This window comes from Pelodiscus sinensis, chromosome 14, assembly GCF_049634645.1.
Source record: "Pelodiscus sinensis isolate JC-2024 chromosome 14, ASM4963464v1, whole genome shotgun sequence".
NCBI classification, from domain to species: domain Eukaryota; kingdom Metazoa; phylum Chordata; order Testudines; family Trionychidae; genus Pelodiscus; species Pelodiscus sinensis.
The window spans coordinates 6,126,738-6,143,922 of NC_134724.1; the positions used below are offsets into that span (position 1 = coordinate 6,126,738).

The window sequence follows — 17,185 nt, forward strand, 5'->3', positions numbered from 1 at the left end:
TTCTGCCGCCGCATCTCCCCCCGCTGTGTCTTTTATTCAGAGGCACTTACAATGTGTGTCTTGCATTGACTTCAGTTGGAACGGTGGGCTTCAAATATTTTAACTGAGTTCTTTGGAGGGCATAGATGTTTGGTAGGAAGAGAGAAAAAAAATGGATGCATCTGTGCTACAGTTACCTGGAGACAAGAGAATTCTCCCCTTGGGGGAATCTTTAATTGCTCACTCCTTTTGTGTTCTTGTATGTGTTGAAAAATACCCTGGTGCTTTGGGAGTCATTTTAACCACTCTTCCATTGGGAATCTCTTCAAAATACAGATTGTTATTCCTCCTGTACCTCTAATGTAGTAAATATTAAGCTCTGTTGGAAAAACAGAGAGATCCATACGCTTCATACTCACATTTAGCTTTCATCATTTATGGGGATGCTACTAAATATAATATTATAAACTGCTCTGGCTTACTGCATTTTTCCTCCCGTGTGATTCACATCATACCCCTGACACCGGGAAAATGCAAAGTTTACAGATCTCCAGGCAGGAAGGCAAAATAATTGTATGTTATCCTTTCACTTTTCATCTGAATGCAGCATTAGAGATCAGAGATGCAGGCTCTACTTTTAAAGGAAATTGCTTGTCTCAGGAGAATACGCTGAAAGCTTTTGTTACCATGTAGCAGAACTGCCAGATTGCAGGAAAATCTTAGGAATTAGTTCAGATGAAAGTCCCTGCTGGCCCACAGAGAGGTGGGGGGGACACGCTGGCCTGTAAATAGCTCGCTGTGACATAGCGGGTGTATCTGGGGAGAGTGCTTTTCTGGCATGGAAAGAGGCGTAGCGGAGCTGTTGTTTTTTCCATGGCTTGCTTTAGTCTGTCCTTTAATAGGCTCACTCAGTGACCTCGGATGTTGTTACAATGGCAGTTTTAGGTGCACGTTACGGCAAGCGGAGCACGTGCGTTTATGAACAACGAGGAGTCCTGTGGCACCTTAGAGACTAAATTAAATACATAGTCTCATGCACTCTCATGGGCAAAACCCACTTCCTCGAATGAGTTCATCTGAGGGACAGGTTTTGCCCATGAAAGCGCATGAGACTCTGTATTTTTGTTAGTCTCTCAGGCTATGTGCACGCTACCAGGTTATTGCGAAGTAAGTAGTTTCAAAGTAACAACTCCCAAAACAACTATTTCGAAACAAGCGTGTCCCTCTTCACAAGCAGGAGTTCTTATTTCCAAAGGACAAGCCCATAAGTGTGGACACTCGCCTTGCTTCTTCGAAACAAGGGGAGTTATTTCGAAATAACTCACCAGTGTAGACATGCCTTAAGGTCCCACAGGACTCCTCATTGTTTTTAAAGTTACAGACTAACCCCTCCTGAGACTTTTTCACATGCATTTGTAGGGGGGTTTGGGCATCGCCTGGCAGTCTAAATAAAACACGTATTAAGCTTGGCAGCCTGATACCATTTCACTCCATTAAACACCAGCGCCCAAGGCTGTTGCCAATGCGAGCCCTGGGAGCCCCTCGGCTGTCTGTTGATGATCTTGGGGCATGACAGCTGGCCCAGACGAAAGCCACCCCCGCTTCCACACCCCGCACCCGCGCTGGACACGTACCCTCTGGCCACAGGCCCAGCGGAAGAGAGCACCACACAGCAAACGACCCCTCTTACGCCAAATCCTACAGAGCCGCCAGACAGGCTGTGGGCAGCTGGTTCCAGAGCAAAGAGCCTGCACTGGACAGGCCCTGCTGGTCACAGCCTGGATGCCAGCCCCCCCCCCCCCCCCGGCCCCCACCATAATGGGGCACTAAGGAGAGCAGGAGAGGCACTTTGATAGTAAAGCTGTGGAGAGAGACACCCCCTCATAGCGGCGTGAGGCCCCTTCTGCCCCCCCAAACAGTCCCTCCCACCCTGCCCCTTGCAAACTTCCCTTCCCCCACGCATCCCTCCCCCTCAACTCCCCCCCCCCAAGGCTCTCAGCCCATCCCCTCCACTGCTCCCACCAAACACTCCCACCCCTCCCTCAAACACCCCACTTTCCCTTCCTTCAAACCCCCCTGCCCTTCCACTCCCTCAAACCCCCATCCTTCCCCTCCCTCAAACCCCCCTATCCTTCCCCTCCCTCAAACCCCCCATCCTTCCCCTTGCCCAAACACTCCATCTTTCCCCTCCCTCCATCCTACCTCTCCCTCAAGCACCCCATTGTTCCCCTCCCTCAAACACATTGATATTCCTACCTCCTCTGTTTCTACAGTTTTTTCCCCCAAAGCTCCTTCCACACCTGTGTCCCCCACCCCAGCACTCCTCTCCCATCCCTGAACCTCCTCGGGGGCGGGGAAGTGGGCAAGAAGGTTCTGCTGCTGAGCAGAGGGTTGGGATGAGTCTCTCACTGGGAGCTGGCTCAGCCCCCATATCTATGGCTGGGGTCCCCCTGCTCTGCACTCTCAGCCTGGGGCGCGCTGGGGAGCTTAGCCTGCGGCTGTCTCCCCCTTGCCCGCCAGGCCCCTTCTCTGCTGCGTGTCCCGCCAGGCCGAAAGCTGAGGAGATGCCGCCTCCTTCCATCCACAATTAGGCCCAGGAAGGAGAGGCAGCCTCTGAGCGACTCCAGAACACGGCCTGAGGCCGGACGTCCAAGCTTTGGCTCATGCGTCCTGGCATCGGGAGCTGTGGATGGTTAACGTCTCCGTGACTAACGCCCTGTTCGTTGCTTCTCCTTCCAGTGTTGAATCCCCCGTGTGACTGCATGAAAGATGAGCAGAATAATAAGACCTCCACCACCGGGATCATCATCGGGATCCACATTGGAGTGACGTGCATTATATTCTGTGTCCTTTTCCTCATGTTTGGGTATAGAGGAAGGTACGGGGGTCTCTCCCTGCACGGGCTGGGTCATACGCTAGCTACTCGTATTGTGTTGGTGGCTTTGCACGAGTGGTTCTCAAGCGGGTTGAAGGGTTCTCGGACTATTTAAGTCTCAACCCTATTGCGTGCGCTCGAAGGTCTCATGGACCGCCTCCGTGTGTGAGTCCACAGCCCATGCTATGGTCCCCCTTGTGACTCCTTCTATGGGTTGTGGTGAGCACTACCTGCCCCTCCGTGGGGTTGTATAACATGTGTCACCCATGGAGTAATCGCTATACCGGAGTGGGCAATAATTTTTGATGGAGTCACTCCAACATGTTGGTATGTGGGCAAGGGCTGCACTTTTCCATGGAGGAGGTGCGGGGTCTGGGATGGAGGCTGGGCACAGAAGGAAGCTCAGGGTGGGGGATTGGGCTGCAGGAGAGGGTAGGGGTCTGAGCGGGAGTTTGGGCGAAGGAGGGGGTTTGCAGCGTGCAAAGCTTCCCCATCCCTCCCCCTGGTGCAGGGAGGTCATATCTTGCCTGCCCCTGCACTGTACCTACGTTCTGATTTGGGATGTGAATGGTTAACCTGTTAACCTTTTAATCGCCATGTTTAACTATGGTTAACCGGGTAGCCAGTTGAATAAGATTTTACATCCTAGTTCTCATCAAAGCCCAGTTGAGTCAATGGGAATCTTTCCATTAGCTCCAAAGAGTCTTGGATTAGACCCGAAGCCCATAGGAGTTGTGGGCACTCACTTGATTGTAAGCAGAGCTGTGCCGTCCCCTCCAGCTGGAGGCCTTTGATGTTGATGCAACATCCTCCCGCCGCCCCCCAAACGCATGACATGGGGCAGCTCCTGAGGTGACACACGGGGAGGGGGAACCGCCACAGGGACGAGCACTTGGAAAACCGTGTCGGAGAAGTGGGTTCTAAGGAGGAGCGAGAGAGCGCGGCACACTCCTAGAGGTGGAGGCTGTTCCTGGTGCCCCGGGGAGCAGGGACGAAGATGAGAGGCGGAGACAAAGGCTAGAACGGAGACTCTGTCGGCCGGCTTGTCTCTGAACCTCGCTCCTGTTGCGGGAGGCTGGGTAGGAGCTGATTGTTCTCCTGTAAGATGTGCCTGGCGAGGTGCCCACAGGCCACGTGAAGAGGCGGCGTGCAGCACTGGGTGGTAGGGATGTTACATTTAGATTAATTGGCTAATTGAATAGTCGATGCAATTTGCATCGACTATTCGATGGGTCGATAAGGGCGCCTCCGCCTTTGTAGTGTAGCAGCAGCCCCAGGGTTAGGCGAAAGCGCCACGGGGAGCACGGGGCAGTGCCACATTGAGCCCGGAATCAGCGGGGGAGTCCCCAGTTGGCCCCAGGGTCCACACGGTGCTGCTGCTTTGAAGCATCCCTACCTCTTCCCCCCCCCCCCCCGCTGCCTCTTTCCGATAGAGGCAGCGGGGGGTGGGGGGGGAAGAGCGACTACTCGACTACCGTGTCGACTATCCGATAAGCATTTGCTTCCCGGATAGTCAGCTAGTCGACCAGTCGTTCACATCCCTACTGGGTGGTCCTTCACTTTCAGTTTCCTCCTCTCTCGGTTTTCCAGACTGCTGATGTGTAAAAATGTCCAGGAACAGCTGTCGACCCCACAGATCCCGAGAAGTCAGAGGAACACCACGGGTCTGGTTCTGAACGGAGCGGCTCGGCGGGACAGGGACGATTTGGACACAAGCGGGAAGCAAGTGGAGATGAATGAACTGGAAAGGTTGTTTCCAGCTTTGCCTTCCCAGGATCAGCAGGATAAGGGAATACGGGTAAGGGTCCTGCCTTAATGTTCATCATGGGATTTACAGGCCCTCTCCCACTTCAAACACACCTGGCTGTGTTCAGAGACGTATACATTTAATTCCCTTCCCTGCGGTGAAAATATAAATCCACTAAGCACTAATGTTTAATGCGTTCCACGCTAGGAGAGAGTCAATCTTTGTCCCTCGGGGTGGCTAGTTCATAGAAGAAGTTAAGAGTCTACTACAGCTGCTAGCTAGAGGAATTATTCTTTTATCTCAAGTGGTAGCAGCTTGTGCTTTTAGCACTGACAGTCTCAAGTTTGAACCCCACTGTCTGCCGAAACAGGGCCAGTCATGACTGTCCAAACAATCCTTATTCCTGGCACAGGGGTTAGAATTTAAACTGTTGATGTTACGGACATCTATGTAAGATGTGCATATTTGTTCCTGGACAAGCTGTATGATTTCTCAGAAGCCCAGCATCTTTGTAGCACTAGTAAAGTGCTAGATCGTCTTTGTACAGGTTGAACTTCTCAAAAGTGGGACTCTCTGGTCTGGCAACATCCATGTTCCTGAAACAGAGAGCCCCGAAGACTGGTGGCCGGAGGGTTGGTGACTGGGAGTCCTGGTGGGGCTGGGAACCTAGCTGGGGGCAGTGGGGCCTCCTCTGATCCACCTAACTCCCTCTTTTGGAATTAGTCAGTCCCAAAGGTGCCGGATCAGAGAGGTCCAACCTGCAACGGGATTTTTTTTTCTCCTCCCAGCCGGATCATGTCCCACCCGACTCACATGATGAGACCCAGATATCCACACTTCCACTGGATGAATTCAGCATGATAGAAGAGCAGCTTGACCCTTCCACCAGAAGTCTGGCTCCTGGTGACCAAGGTGGACCGCGACACAACTTTAACCAGGATGTCCCAGTTTTGAACCATAATCCCGCCAATGAAGGATAATTGCCAAGTCTTGAAGCCTCTTGTAGGACTCACCAAGAACCATTTCCATGTTTGGTGACGTCTTTACAATGATTCCTCGATCTCAGGTCAATTTAAGATTTCTACAGTCTGATTTTTTATGTGCTTTATTATTTCTTTTATATCAAGATACTGCTTTTTTGAGGCGCTATGAAGTTTATCTTTCTGACCTGTCTCAGGCCTCTCTGTGTATTTCTTCCTATAATTGCATGATCAAGGCTGGTCATGATGGGGTTTTTTTTCCCATGGCTGCTCGGTATCAGACGTTACAAATTCTTCAGTTTCCATCAGTGATGGAACATGGTGGAGCCTGGTTCCCTTGGCATCCCTGACATGATCCTTATTAGCAGCTTTAGGACTACTTTGTGTTCGATTTTTTTATTTCAAGATGACTGGATTAAGATGAATCCTTCAAACTTGACTCCAAAAATTCAGGCCAGGAAAGGCCATCTCTCCATGGATTTGGTGATTTTGTACACTTTCTCTATTTCTCAGGATGATTTTTTGGTGATTGACTATAAATGTCTGGGGGGGAGGGGAGGGGAGGGGAAGTGTGTCAAAAGAGGCCTGCATAAGGACCGCCGAAAGACTTGGACAAACAACCCGAGTAGACTCCGAACCTACCTCAACCAGAATGAATGTCTTCGGGGGAAGCAGCAAATATCTGTGTCTTCCTTTGTTTTCAAAACAAGTAGCGTAGCACTTGGTCTGCCTAAGCTTGGTACTACCTCAGAAGTCATGCTCCATCTCTGCCATGGTGTTGTCATTTTTTTGTGTCGTCGTCATTCTAATGTAAAGCACTTCCAAACCTTGAAAGCAATGTTCTACCTCAAGTTTTATAGAGAAGCTCATTCGTTGGTGTCCTCAGACCTGCTCTTCTCCAGTGAAAACTGTTCAAAGAAAAACAAAAGGGCAGCGTGTTGGTGTTAAGTAGCGATTGTGGTGACATTTCATTAGTGTTCTAAGCTTTACATTTAGCCACGCTATCGTGCTTATGTTTGGTTTTGTGTGTCAGAGTTGTATATGATGGTTCTACTTTAACAACTGCTAGAGTTGTAGCAGATATACCACCACTCATAACCTAAAGATAATCTTCACCTGCCACATTAGGACCCTGGAGTGCAGGTGAGCTGTTCCGATGGTTCCCATCTATATTGTAAGAATGGAGGCCTTGATCCCGGAAGAAAGTAAGGAGTCTGGGTTTGATCTAAGCATGTGTGGAAGTCTTTTGCTGAGTCAGGGTCAGAGTGCTGAGCTCTATGCAGGATCCAGCCCCAAGGGAATAACCAGTTTGTCTGGCTCCACTCTGACAGCCAGATAGATTAAAACTACCGAACCCATCCTTATGCACGTTCCTGTCCTTACTCAGAACCCTCATGTTCTGCCATTGGCTGTGTGGAATAACACGCTTCCAGCTGAGGTGATGGCACTTGTTGGATGCTGGAGAGGAGTGACCTTTCAGCCTCATTCCTCACACATCCAAGGAGGTGCCTGATTGTCTCACCCACACTCGACACATCCTCTGTCATGTGTTAAATGCCTCAGGGAAGTGCTTCGGGAAACAAAAGCGTAGGCTGAACAGTCCGCCCCCTTTTTCAGATGTTTCTAAAAGGTGCGTTGTCTTGATTAGCTTGATTGCCTTTCAGCCCCAGCGCATTACTCCTTTGCTTCGAATGATTCCATGTGCGACTTTTTCTGAAAAAGCCCGTCTGAGCATTCCAGGTTCCAGCTGGCTTGCTGAGCTGCCTAGGCTAACGTTGCACCTTTCAAGGGAGAAAGATTGCCCACTGCAGTGGAATGGCCTCCCGACTTTCATTAACACCTTGCCAGGAAGAGCATTGGTGGTTTTGAAAGGAAAGGGGTATTTTTTTTTCATGCATATATATTTGCTCAGTGTTTAGTCAGCCAGACTCCTATTAACTTCGGTGAGAGCTGTGTCTGGAAAAAGGCCCAAACAAGTCACTAAATGTCTGATTCTGCCTTGAATGATGCTAGTGCAGTCCTGATGGGTTAGTGCCAGACCTGACTCCACTGATTGCAACACCAGTGTCCTCACTTGCGCTGGGGTTGAATCTGGCTCGTTGTTATCAGGGAGGACACACACGACTAACAGAGAGTACAATCTGGCACATGCATCTCAGTGTATGCACTTCACCATTCCTCCTATGCCCTGTTAATCAGCCTATGTCTACACTATACCCTGGATCAATGTTCTGAGATTGATCCATCTGTGGTTGATTTAGTGGGTCTAGGTAAGACCCACCAAATCAACCACAGATCTCTGTGCAGTCAACCCCTCTACATTACCCCAAACGATAAACATAAGGGAAGTCAGCGGGAGAGTTCTTTCCCATCGCATCAACCCCCCCCCCCCCCCATGGTGTAGATCCCATGGTTATGGAACCTAAGATATGTCAACTCCAGCTATGTTATTCATGTAGCTGGAATTGTGTAGCCTAGGTCAACTTTCTGCACTTGTGTAGATGTAGCCTCAATCACCACTGTTGTAGCCTCCTCTCTTGGCCCTTGTCTAACGTACCCCTTGGAAAGCACAAAGCCTTTTAAAAACAGATTCCTTCTACCAGAAAAGGAGAAGGCCCACATTGTTCAAAGGCAGTTGATGGGTACATCCACGTTAGATGTCGTATTAAAAATGATTAAGGGAATGGTCATAAAGAGAGCCTCCAGCAGCTATGAAATTATCACTTGGACGTGCAGTGGCTTTTTAATAGGAGGTTAGGGGAGGAATGCTATTTAGTCGAAGCATTAAAGAGCCAAGAGAGCTATGAATCTGGACCAGAGTTAGCAATGTAGTAGGGACTCAGCCTTTTTTAAAGATCACCTTTAAAACTCTATGTTAATCACCCTTTATTATGAACTAGAAGGTATCGGCACCCCAGGCCACGAAAGGTTCTGTTTGCTTAGCCACATGCTGTTTTGAATGGTAAAGCCTGAATTTAATTTGGAAGGCTGGGAAAAAAGCGACGGTTCAAAGTGTCCACAGCCGCCGTTTGCACAGTGCCGCAGAGCTAGCTGTGTCCCCATCCCCTCTAGAATTGGCCGCGTGGCACCAGCGTGGCTACTGGCAGCATCCCCATGCTCCTAACGTGGCCTCAGGCATGGAGCAATTCCTTCTGGCAGCTTATCTTTAGGCTATTGGTGGTGGTAACGGTTGTAGACTTCATGAAGCCTTAGAATCTAGTATAGTCAATAGGTGCATGTTGCTGGTGACCCCACCTCAGGACAAGGGGTCAAGCAACCTGGTGGCATTGAAACATCTGTATGGTGATGCTGAAGAAAACCCAGCTCCCAGCTGTAAACATTCAGGGCAGCCGTTTTAAGACGCTTATTTTAAAAATATTTTTATACAGGGGTGGTGAATCCGAGGTAACGTTTTTCACTTTTCTTCGGAAGTGAAAAGGAATCAGGAAAGGAAACTCGTTTCAGTAAAGAATGAACTGTATTGCCTTTAAAGAAAAAGAGTTCTCCATCTTCAGTACCTGTGGACTAGTCTAGTATGTATCAGCAACATGCTTATCAGCCCTTCTTAACTAACTCTGCCCTTTGGCGTTTGAGTACTAAAAAGAATTGCCATACAAGATCCAGCACAGTGAGCAGAAATATGGCGCCCATTTCCTTCCCCCTCATTTACTCCTCATGAGCGACAGAGCTGAGGGGGAGGGTCTGATTGACCTGCCTGGCATGAGCAGATGCAATCCCACTGACATCAATTAAATTGAGCAATATGCCCCAGTGGCGAATAGGAGCCCATGGTTACAAGTGTCCTGGCCATTTATAAGTCCTCTTGTCCTACCTACATGGTGTCTTTTGTTTTGTTTTGCAAGATTGGAGGGACTTTAAAGGGACAGATGTGTACATTAACGCACCCACAAATGCTCTAACCCAGCTAATCAAGCAGCGGCTAAATATGACCTCCGAGAGGTTCCTGCTCAAGCTTTTACGATATCCTGGGGGAGGGTTTTTTTCCCTCTTTCTAAATTTCTGAATTTCTTAAGTAACCAGCTCGCTCTCAGCTTGCAAACTGCCGCTTTAAGCCAGAACATCTATGCTCTTAGGCCCTGTGGTTGCTTGAATACAGGTTATTGTGGCTCAGCTGGGGATGTCTAGCCATCCAAGAAAAGTTTGCCTTGCTGGAGCCAGTTTATGCCAGTGTTTGGAAAGGCAAAGGGGTGGGGAATGGAGGTGTAGGGTGACTGTAGGGTGACTGTGGAGTGGAGGGAATATTGCATTATACGCTGTATTGAAGGAGTACGGTTAATGTGTATGACTAAAAGCCAAGGAAAGGGTTAACGTTAATGGTTTGAAGGGCTTGATACTCATGTGTCTCTTTTTATTGTAATCAAAACAAGAGTCGGCGTCTAAGATATGAAGTGTCCATTAGAGAAAGCTCATACTGCAAGATCTGAATTTCAAACCCTTCAAAGCTTGATCTTCAGAGCTGGGAATTTTGGTGAGGGTGCATCTCTAAGACTTGGAGTACTCACTTAACATCTCCAGAAGCATGCCACATGCACAGCGAGAGTATTACTTAGTTTACAATTGAATACCAGAAGGAAGGAAAAAGAAAATGAAGATCTATTTCCTCGTACATTGATATCAAAGAGAACTCAGACCCTCTCATCTGTACTCTTGTTTTTATTGTCTCTGTGTGTTATGACGTTCAGATTGAATAAAGTACTTTTGCCAAAGTGAACACATAATTTAGACTAGCTTTCGGCTCAAAATACCCGAGGCTGTGAACCTGTTATTAGTTTAATATCACATTATTGTGATATTGTAATAGTAATACATATTTGTCACTACTTCCTTTTATTAAAGGGAAATGCTGTGCCATTTGATTAGTTGAAATACAGTAGTATGTCAAGAGTAGATTTTTTTCTAAGATGCAGAAATGAACTGATGTTGATTATCTATTGGTTTGAGAGAGTAAAAGATATATGTGAACCTTTAAAGATTATTTTTAGATATTTAGGTTTTCCTCTCTTTGGGGTTTCTTTTAAGCTCTTGTAAATTCATAGCATTGCGAAATATCCATGGAAGTTTGTGATGGGCAAACCTCAAAAGGTGTATGGGTCCTTTCTGGAGAATTACGAAGGGGACGTTATCCTGCCTGAGTCTGCAACGCTGGACATGGAACCTTGCAACAGCAGGCATTGTCTTGTGTGTTTTTGAGTACCGTACACGATCATCCAGCTTCCAGTTAGATGGGAAATCACCCAAGGCACAGCTATCTCTTTGGCTCTTTGATGCCTGCATTTTTGATCCCAGCCTGAACAGAGCAGCACAGACCTGAGCAAAAAATAAACCAAAATGTTGGGAAAACACCAATTGAACTTTTTCAAGTCTCCAAAGATGCTGAATTTAGGTTTAGCTCAAGCGCTGGGCACAGATTCAGGTCAGTTCTTGATTTGCCCAAAGAGGTTCACCCATCTCTGATAAAAAACCTGAAGAACACGGTCCAGCTTGGAAGTGAAACCCGTGTGGTGTTCGAGGCTCTTCAGACTTATATGCCATCGATTTAGATGGAGTTTTACAAGGTGTTTAAGGGCAAATGTGGGTGTAAGGTCTTCAAGAGATTTTACTCCACCTTCATATAATATGGTGCCCAGTCACAAGGATCTGATTTAAGGTCAGGGCATGGGATGTTGACTTAAACAAATCTATTTACGTTTCAGAAAGGTTACTGGATATTTGCTAAAGTGGTCTTCCTATCATTCCAGGAAATGCGAGCCAGCACAAACCTCTTGTTTCCATATGCCAGTGATTCCATGTTATAAAGAACGCTTTATTTGTCCAGCCGTGCTGATTTACTTGTTCAAGTTAAGAGTGCAGCAAATGGTGGCTGCCTTGTGTACCGCACATGTGACGTTGGGAGTCATTCCTGTGCAGGGGGTGAGACCTGAAGTCATCAGCCAGTGCTCTATGTGCGATCCAGAATATCCTGCATCCAAAAGGATGTTGTGTGTCAGTGGTGTCCAGGAGCTGTGGCCAGGTTCCCAGGAGGTGCCGATGGCCAGAGCATCTTTAATTTCAATAGCGTCACAACTTTTTACACCTCCTGAGACTCTAGCCCCAGGCCTTGACAAATGTGAGCACTGACGAAATGGGAAATGTTTGCCTTTGGAACAGCCTGGTCCCATCTGTCCTGAAAAGCATTTGGATTGACAAATGGACTTGAGTTTACCTGGCTGGGCTTCCTAAACCACACAATGGGCCTGTGAGGAACAGGCCCGTGTTATTGTCTACACGAGACTTCTGCTTGACTTGGACTTCAGCATCAGGGCACTGTCTTTCCCTCCATAAGATATGGCAGATAATAGTGGCATTTGCACATGTGAATGCACCGATGGAGGTAAAATCTTTGTGTTCTTTGCTGTACCTGATCTTGAGGACCTGACATCAAGATGGGGGTGTCTGAAGAGTAATTAAACGCTTCCATCCCATGCCATTGCGCTTTTCCCTGATGACTTATTCATGGAGCTCACGCATTATAAAACAACAGCAACAATTTTCCAGTGTGTTTTAAGTAAAGGAAATTGGAATGCTGCACCTTAAGAAACAGGGTTGGTTGGTTTCCTCCTGAGGATATGTCTACACTGTAATAAAACACTCCTGGCTGACTTGGGCTCACAGGACTTGTGCTGCAGGGCTATAAAACTGCAGTGGAGATGTTGGGGCTCAGGCGGGATCTGTGCCCAGAGGCTCCCAAACAGGCTCACTGATGGGGGGGAGGAGAAGTGGCCCAGACAATTACTAAAGGGCACCAAGTGCAGCTACAGCAGCAGAGTCAGTGGCTGGAGTCGCCGACCCTTTAGAAGCTCTGTCAGAGTGTCGTGTGCTCCACAGCCCTGCACAAAGTGCTCCGGCCAGCTCTTTAGGAGTGCCATGTGATCCGGAAAGCACTGGAGGCTGGCTGTCTTAGCCCCGCCCCTTCTTCCAGAGGCCCCACCCACATTGGCCAGGTCCTAACATGCTGTCGGTGGCCCTGGTCCCAGAGCTTGACTCCAGCCTTGAGCCTGAATGTCTTTTCTGCAGTTTTATAGCCCAAGGCCCATGAGCCCGTCGGTCGACACCGGCCAGTCCTAGCTGTTTCATCGCCGGGTACAAATATCCTTCATTATGGAGCTACTCTAGCTTTAAACTGCTGTAAGTGACAGCAGACCTTGTCCTGTATATTTAGCTAAGGAAAGCATTCCAGTGCTTCAAATAAACTAGCTTTGTTTACTCTCGCTTTCCTGGCTGCAGTGAGATAATGCTGTGGCAGGAAGTCTCCAAGACCTGGTTTTGATAACCCCAAGAGAGCACGACCTGTTCCTGGCGCTCTGTTCCCCAGTTTACCAGAGAGGGCTGCTACCTCAGGGCAAATATCTGCGTTATGTTTAATTCAACAGGGAAGAATTGTATGCTGTGACAGGGTATTTTCATTCTGCTGGTTTCAGGTATTTATTTATGAAACGTAGCTTTTTTCTTCTTCTTCTTCTTCGTCCTTGATCCATAAAGATGCTGGAGTTTTGTCAGTGTTAAAAGCAGGCTGGAATGTTTAAAACATCCGTCCAGGATTAAAGAGAACATGGATTTTACATTAAAGTCAGCAATAAGAAAAGAAACAGGGCATGGAGTGATATCAGCATAGAGCCTAATCCAAAGCCTATCACTATCCACAGAAAGATTCCCTTGGCTTCTATGGGTGCATTGTGAATCTGCAACACCATCGCCGGGTGTTTCCCTGTACATTTCTTTACTCATGTAATTACATTGTGTAGTGATTTGAGGACAAACGTCTCTAACGCACTCCAGACCCCTGCCGTGGGGAATCAATATAAATCGTTTTTTTTATGTGTAGGAAGCGTATGATGGTTGTTAAGCAAAAAGCAAAGCACGCTGTAAAATTCATTTCCCGATTCTGTTCTGAGCTTCATCCTTTAATCTGGACTCATTAGCCTGTATGCAAATCTGGGTTTGTCTCTCCTATGTCTGGTTCCTTTGTAAGGCTCATGTTTTCAATGTGAATGTAAATAGACATGAGTTCTTAGCGTATATCCTCCTTGAAATAACTGTTTACTCCACTATTCTCCATCGCCTGTTGAATATGATTACATCGCCCATTTGGTGGTGACCTTTGCCCTTTCATCCTCTCTATATCCATCCTGTCCCCTTCTTGTCATCCCCCTTCATCTGCCCTACACACTTTGTCCATCAGAGCAAATAAAGTCTTTGCAAAGAAAGACCATTATATCCAGGTACGTTTTCTACCATGATTTGCCTTCAAATATCTTGTCAGCCCGAGATCACTGCTAGGGAGATTTCCGATCCCTGGAATGACTCTGCACAGCTGCGGTCTTTAAATGGTCTGCCATGTAAACTGTGCATGGGTGTCCCATTGTATCGTGTTATGCGACTCTCATATCTAGTGTTGCCCTTACTGTGTATATACTGTAGAAAGGAAGATGGAGGGAGGAGGTAATCCATATAAGAGAAAAATGCTGCTAGAGCTTGAACACTGGATTAAACTCAGTTGTACAGAGCTAGTTGGCATCTCTATTCTATATGATCCGCTGTTACTTTGTTGTGGGTTACCTAAAACATTTTCAGTGTTAATGTTTCATGGTGTGATGGAAGAAAACTGTAACGGCTGGGACAAAGCTTTGGTTTATTTTTTACAAATTCTTTAGAGATCAGAGTATTTAAGCTCAGAGAAGCCCAAAGTTTGAGGTACTTACAGGAAATGTGATATTTGTGTATAGACTCAAGAAACAGAGCCGGAGGATGCTACTGTAGAGTTTGCTTTATATAGAAACTCACTGAGCCAAATTCCAGTCTCCTCTACACTGGGTAAGCCCTGAGTAACATTGTTGCTATCAGTGGAGGTGGAAATTAGACCTGGGTTTTGCTCTTTGAGTGACAGCCATGGGTTCGAAGGAGCGGTCATCATCAGCTGGTGTTATTAGTGGATTAAAAGCAAGTGTGAGTCTGAAAAGAACAGCAAAAGGGGAAAAATGTAAAAACCCTATAAAATAAGTGGTAAAAGGTGGATGGGGAGTGGTTATCTTGTAGGGCTTATCTGTGCAAAGAGTATTTGGAACTGTAACCCTCCCAATAAAGATTCATTAAAGGCAGATTAAAGATCTTACCTACCATCTTGGTGCCTCTTAATTTGTTTTCCCCACCCACTCAACAGTAAAAAAGAGGGAACGGGGATTTATGCCAGCTGGAATGGTGACCTCACTGGATTCCAGACACTGCTTTTGAACTCTGGAAGTGATTAAGTCAGAAGCACAGTAGCATCTTCAAGGGAAAGCTCTCCATTACAACGGCATCAATCTGCCACAACGCTGTAAATCAATGGAATCGCTCTGGGTTGATGCCAGTGTAAATGAGAGCCAAATTTAGCTCTGGATTTTTTTAAAGAAGAGATTTAGGGGCCTGATTCTGAGCCCACCGAAGTCAAATGAAAAGACTCACATTGACTTCCCTAGGGTTTGGATCCAGTTCTTTCTTACAAAACAAAGGAGTTTATTTTGATGGTGTTTACAGCACTATGTAAACTTGTAATATCTTTGCAGTTGTAATGAAGTAATAATGACTTTAATAAAACTCTTTGTCCCAGTCCTCTTCAGGAATAAACTGTTAAGTAAAAATAAAAACCGAAAATGCAAAGCACTTTTCTACTGTTTATTTTCTACCTTTCTTACTTTTATCTGTCTTGATATTTGAAATCCCACTGATCTTATGATTGTTAGTCCTGTATAAAAGGAAAAAAGAAAGAATTTTTTTTGTAGTTTGCTCTGTTTAGATTTTAGCCTGTGGCTACTTGTATAAGAAAAATAAAACTAGAATAAACTAGATCTACTGATTCATTGTGAGTGTTGCTTCATTATCCTTAAATCGAATGGGCAATTGTGTGTGTGGATTTGGTTTGCTTTCAAGCATATCAGTGCAACATTCCCTTTTGAACTAAAACTATGGAGGATTACTATAGATTTATAAGGCCAGAAGGAACTACTGTAAAACTCTTTTCTGACCTTCTGTATAACATAGGCCAAGTGACTTTACTTGAATTAATTACTGTTTGAATTAGAGCAGATCTTTTGAAGAAAAAAAAAGTCCAATCTTGATTTAAAAACTCCCAGTGATAGAGAATCCACCACAATCATTGGTAAACTCTCCCTGTGGTTAATTACTTACTATCACTGTTAAAAACCAACATTTTATTTCTAGCTTGAATTTATCTAGATTCAACTTCCAGCCACTGGATTATGTATTAGCTTCATCTGTCAGATGGAAGAGTCCTTTTGTTCTCAAAGTTTTTTCCCCAGTGAGATATTTGCAGACTTTGATCAAGTCCCCTCTTTGCCTTCTGGGGAGAAACTGGTTGCAAATCTGAAGATTGAAGGCAATTTGAGTGAATGTGATCACGAAATGACAGGTTTGTGATTCTGAGCAAAAGATGGAGTGGGAACAGCTGAATAAGGACAATGGACTTCAAAAAAGCAGACAAACTGAGAGACCTGAGTGGGTATGGCCTCATGGGAAGATGTGAGAGGAAACAGTTCAGGAGAGATCTGGCAGTTTCTAAAAGAGATAACTGTTAAAGATGCCACAGCAACCTATCCCAAATGTGAAGAAAAGATAGGAAGAATAGCAAAAGGCCAATATGGCTTCACCAGGGAAAATTACAAAGGAATCCCCCAAAAGGTGGAAGCATGAACAAATCGTTAAGGGAAGACAAAGAATAGTCCAAGCATTTAGAGATGAAACCAGAAATGCGAAGGCACAGAATAAGTTCTGCCCCTTATCACCAGATGAAAAGCATCAAACTCAAGCTTTGGGGGGGAGGCACCAGTTAACCAAATAACCAGTTAAACATTGACACCCCTGCTGTCTACTATCAAAGACCCTGGTTAAGGAACACATTTATATTCAGAAAATGTATATTCACGTGCCTAAAAATAACCCATAGAGTTAAAGGCTGAGGGAATTGTTAGATCCGCAAATCTGACCTCCTGGCTACCTCCTGGCTATCTACATTTTGGCCAGTTACCCCCTGGCTTGACATCCAAGGGAATGTTATATATGTGTAAGTGCTGTCCTGAATCACAGCCAAAGACAGGACACAGTAGATGGAGTAGCTGGCACACTGGATTGTGCTGTTCTGGAAGCCCCTCAACCGCTGAAGCGGGCATTGGGAGAACAACCCCTTGTGTGGGGCCACCACTAGGTCTTATGGACTCATCCCAGTCTGCCAATGCCGATCCAACAAACAAAAGGAAGTTTTTCTCTATGCAGTGCACAGTCAACCTGTGGAACTCCTTGCCAGAGGATGTTGTGAAGGCCAGGATTTTACCAGGGTTCAAAAAAAGACCTAGATAAATTCCTGGAAGATAAGTCCATCAAGCCTTATTAACCAAGATGGTCAGGCATGGTGTCCCTAGCCTCCATTTGTCAGAAGCTGGGAATGGCTGACAGGCAAGGGATCACTTGATTCCCTGTTCTGTTGACTCCTTCCGGGGCAGCTGGCATTGGCCACTGTCGGCAGACAGGACACCGGGCTGGGTGGACCTTTGG

At 46.5% G+C, this 17,185-nt stretch overlaps 1 protein-coding gene across 3 annotated transcripts in view; it reads left to right on the forward strand.

Annotated features, from left to right (window-relative positions):
• The window catches only part of IGDCC3 (immunoglobulin superfamily DCC subclass member 3), a 226,012-nt gene extending 210,548 nt beyond the window's left edge, over window positions 1-15,464 (forward strand). For all 3 annotated transcript variants that reach the window (XM_075896898.1, XM_075896899.1, XM_075896900.1), the window contains exons 12-14: window positions 2,719-2,857; window positions 4,445-4,652; window positions 5,390-15,464. In XM_075896898.1, the coding sequence (XP_075753013.1) occupies window positions 2,719-2,857; window positions 4,445-4,652; window positions 5,390-5,581 (539 nt within the window). In that variant the 3' untranslated portion in view covers window positions 5,582-15,464. The remainder of the gene's footprint in view (window positions 1-2,718; window positions 2,858-4,444; window positions 4,653-5,389) is intronic.
• Window positions 15,465-17,185: the final 1,721 nt, after the last annotated feature.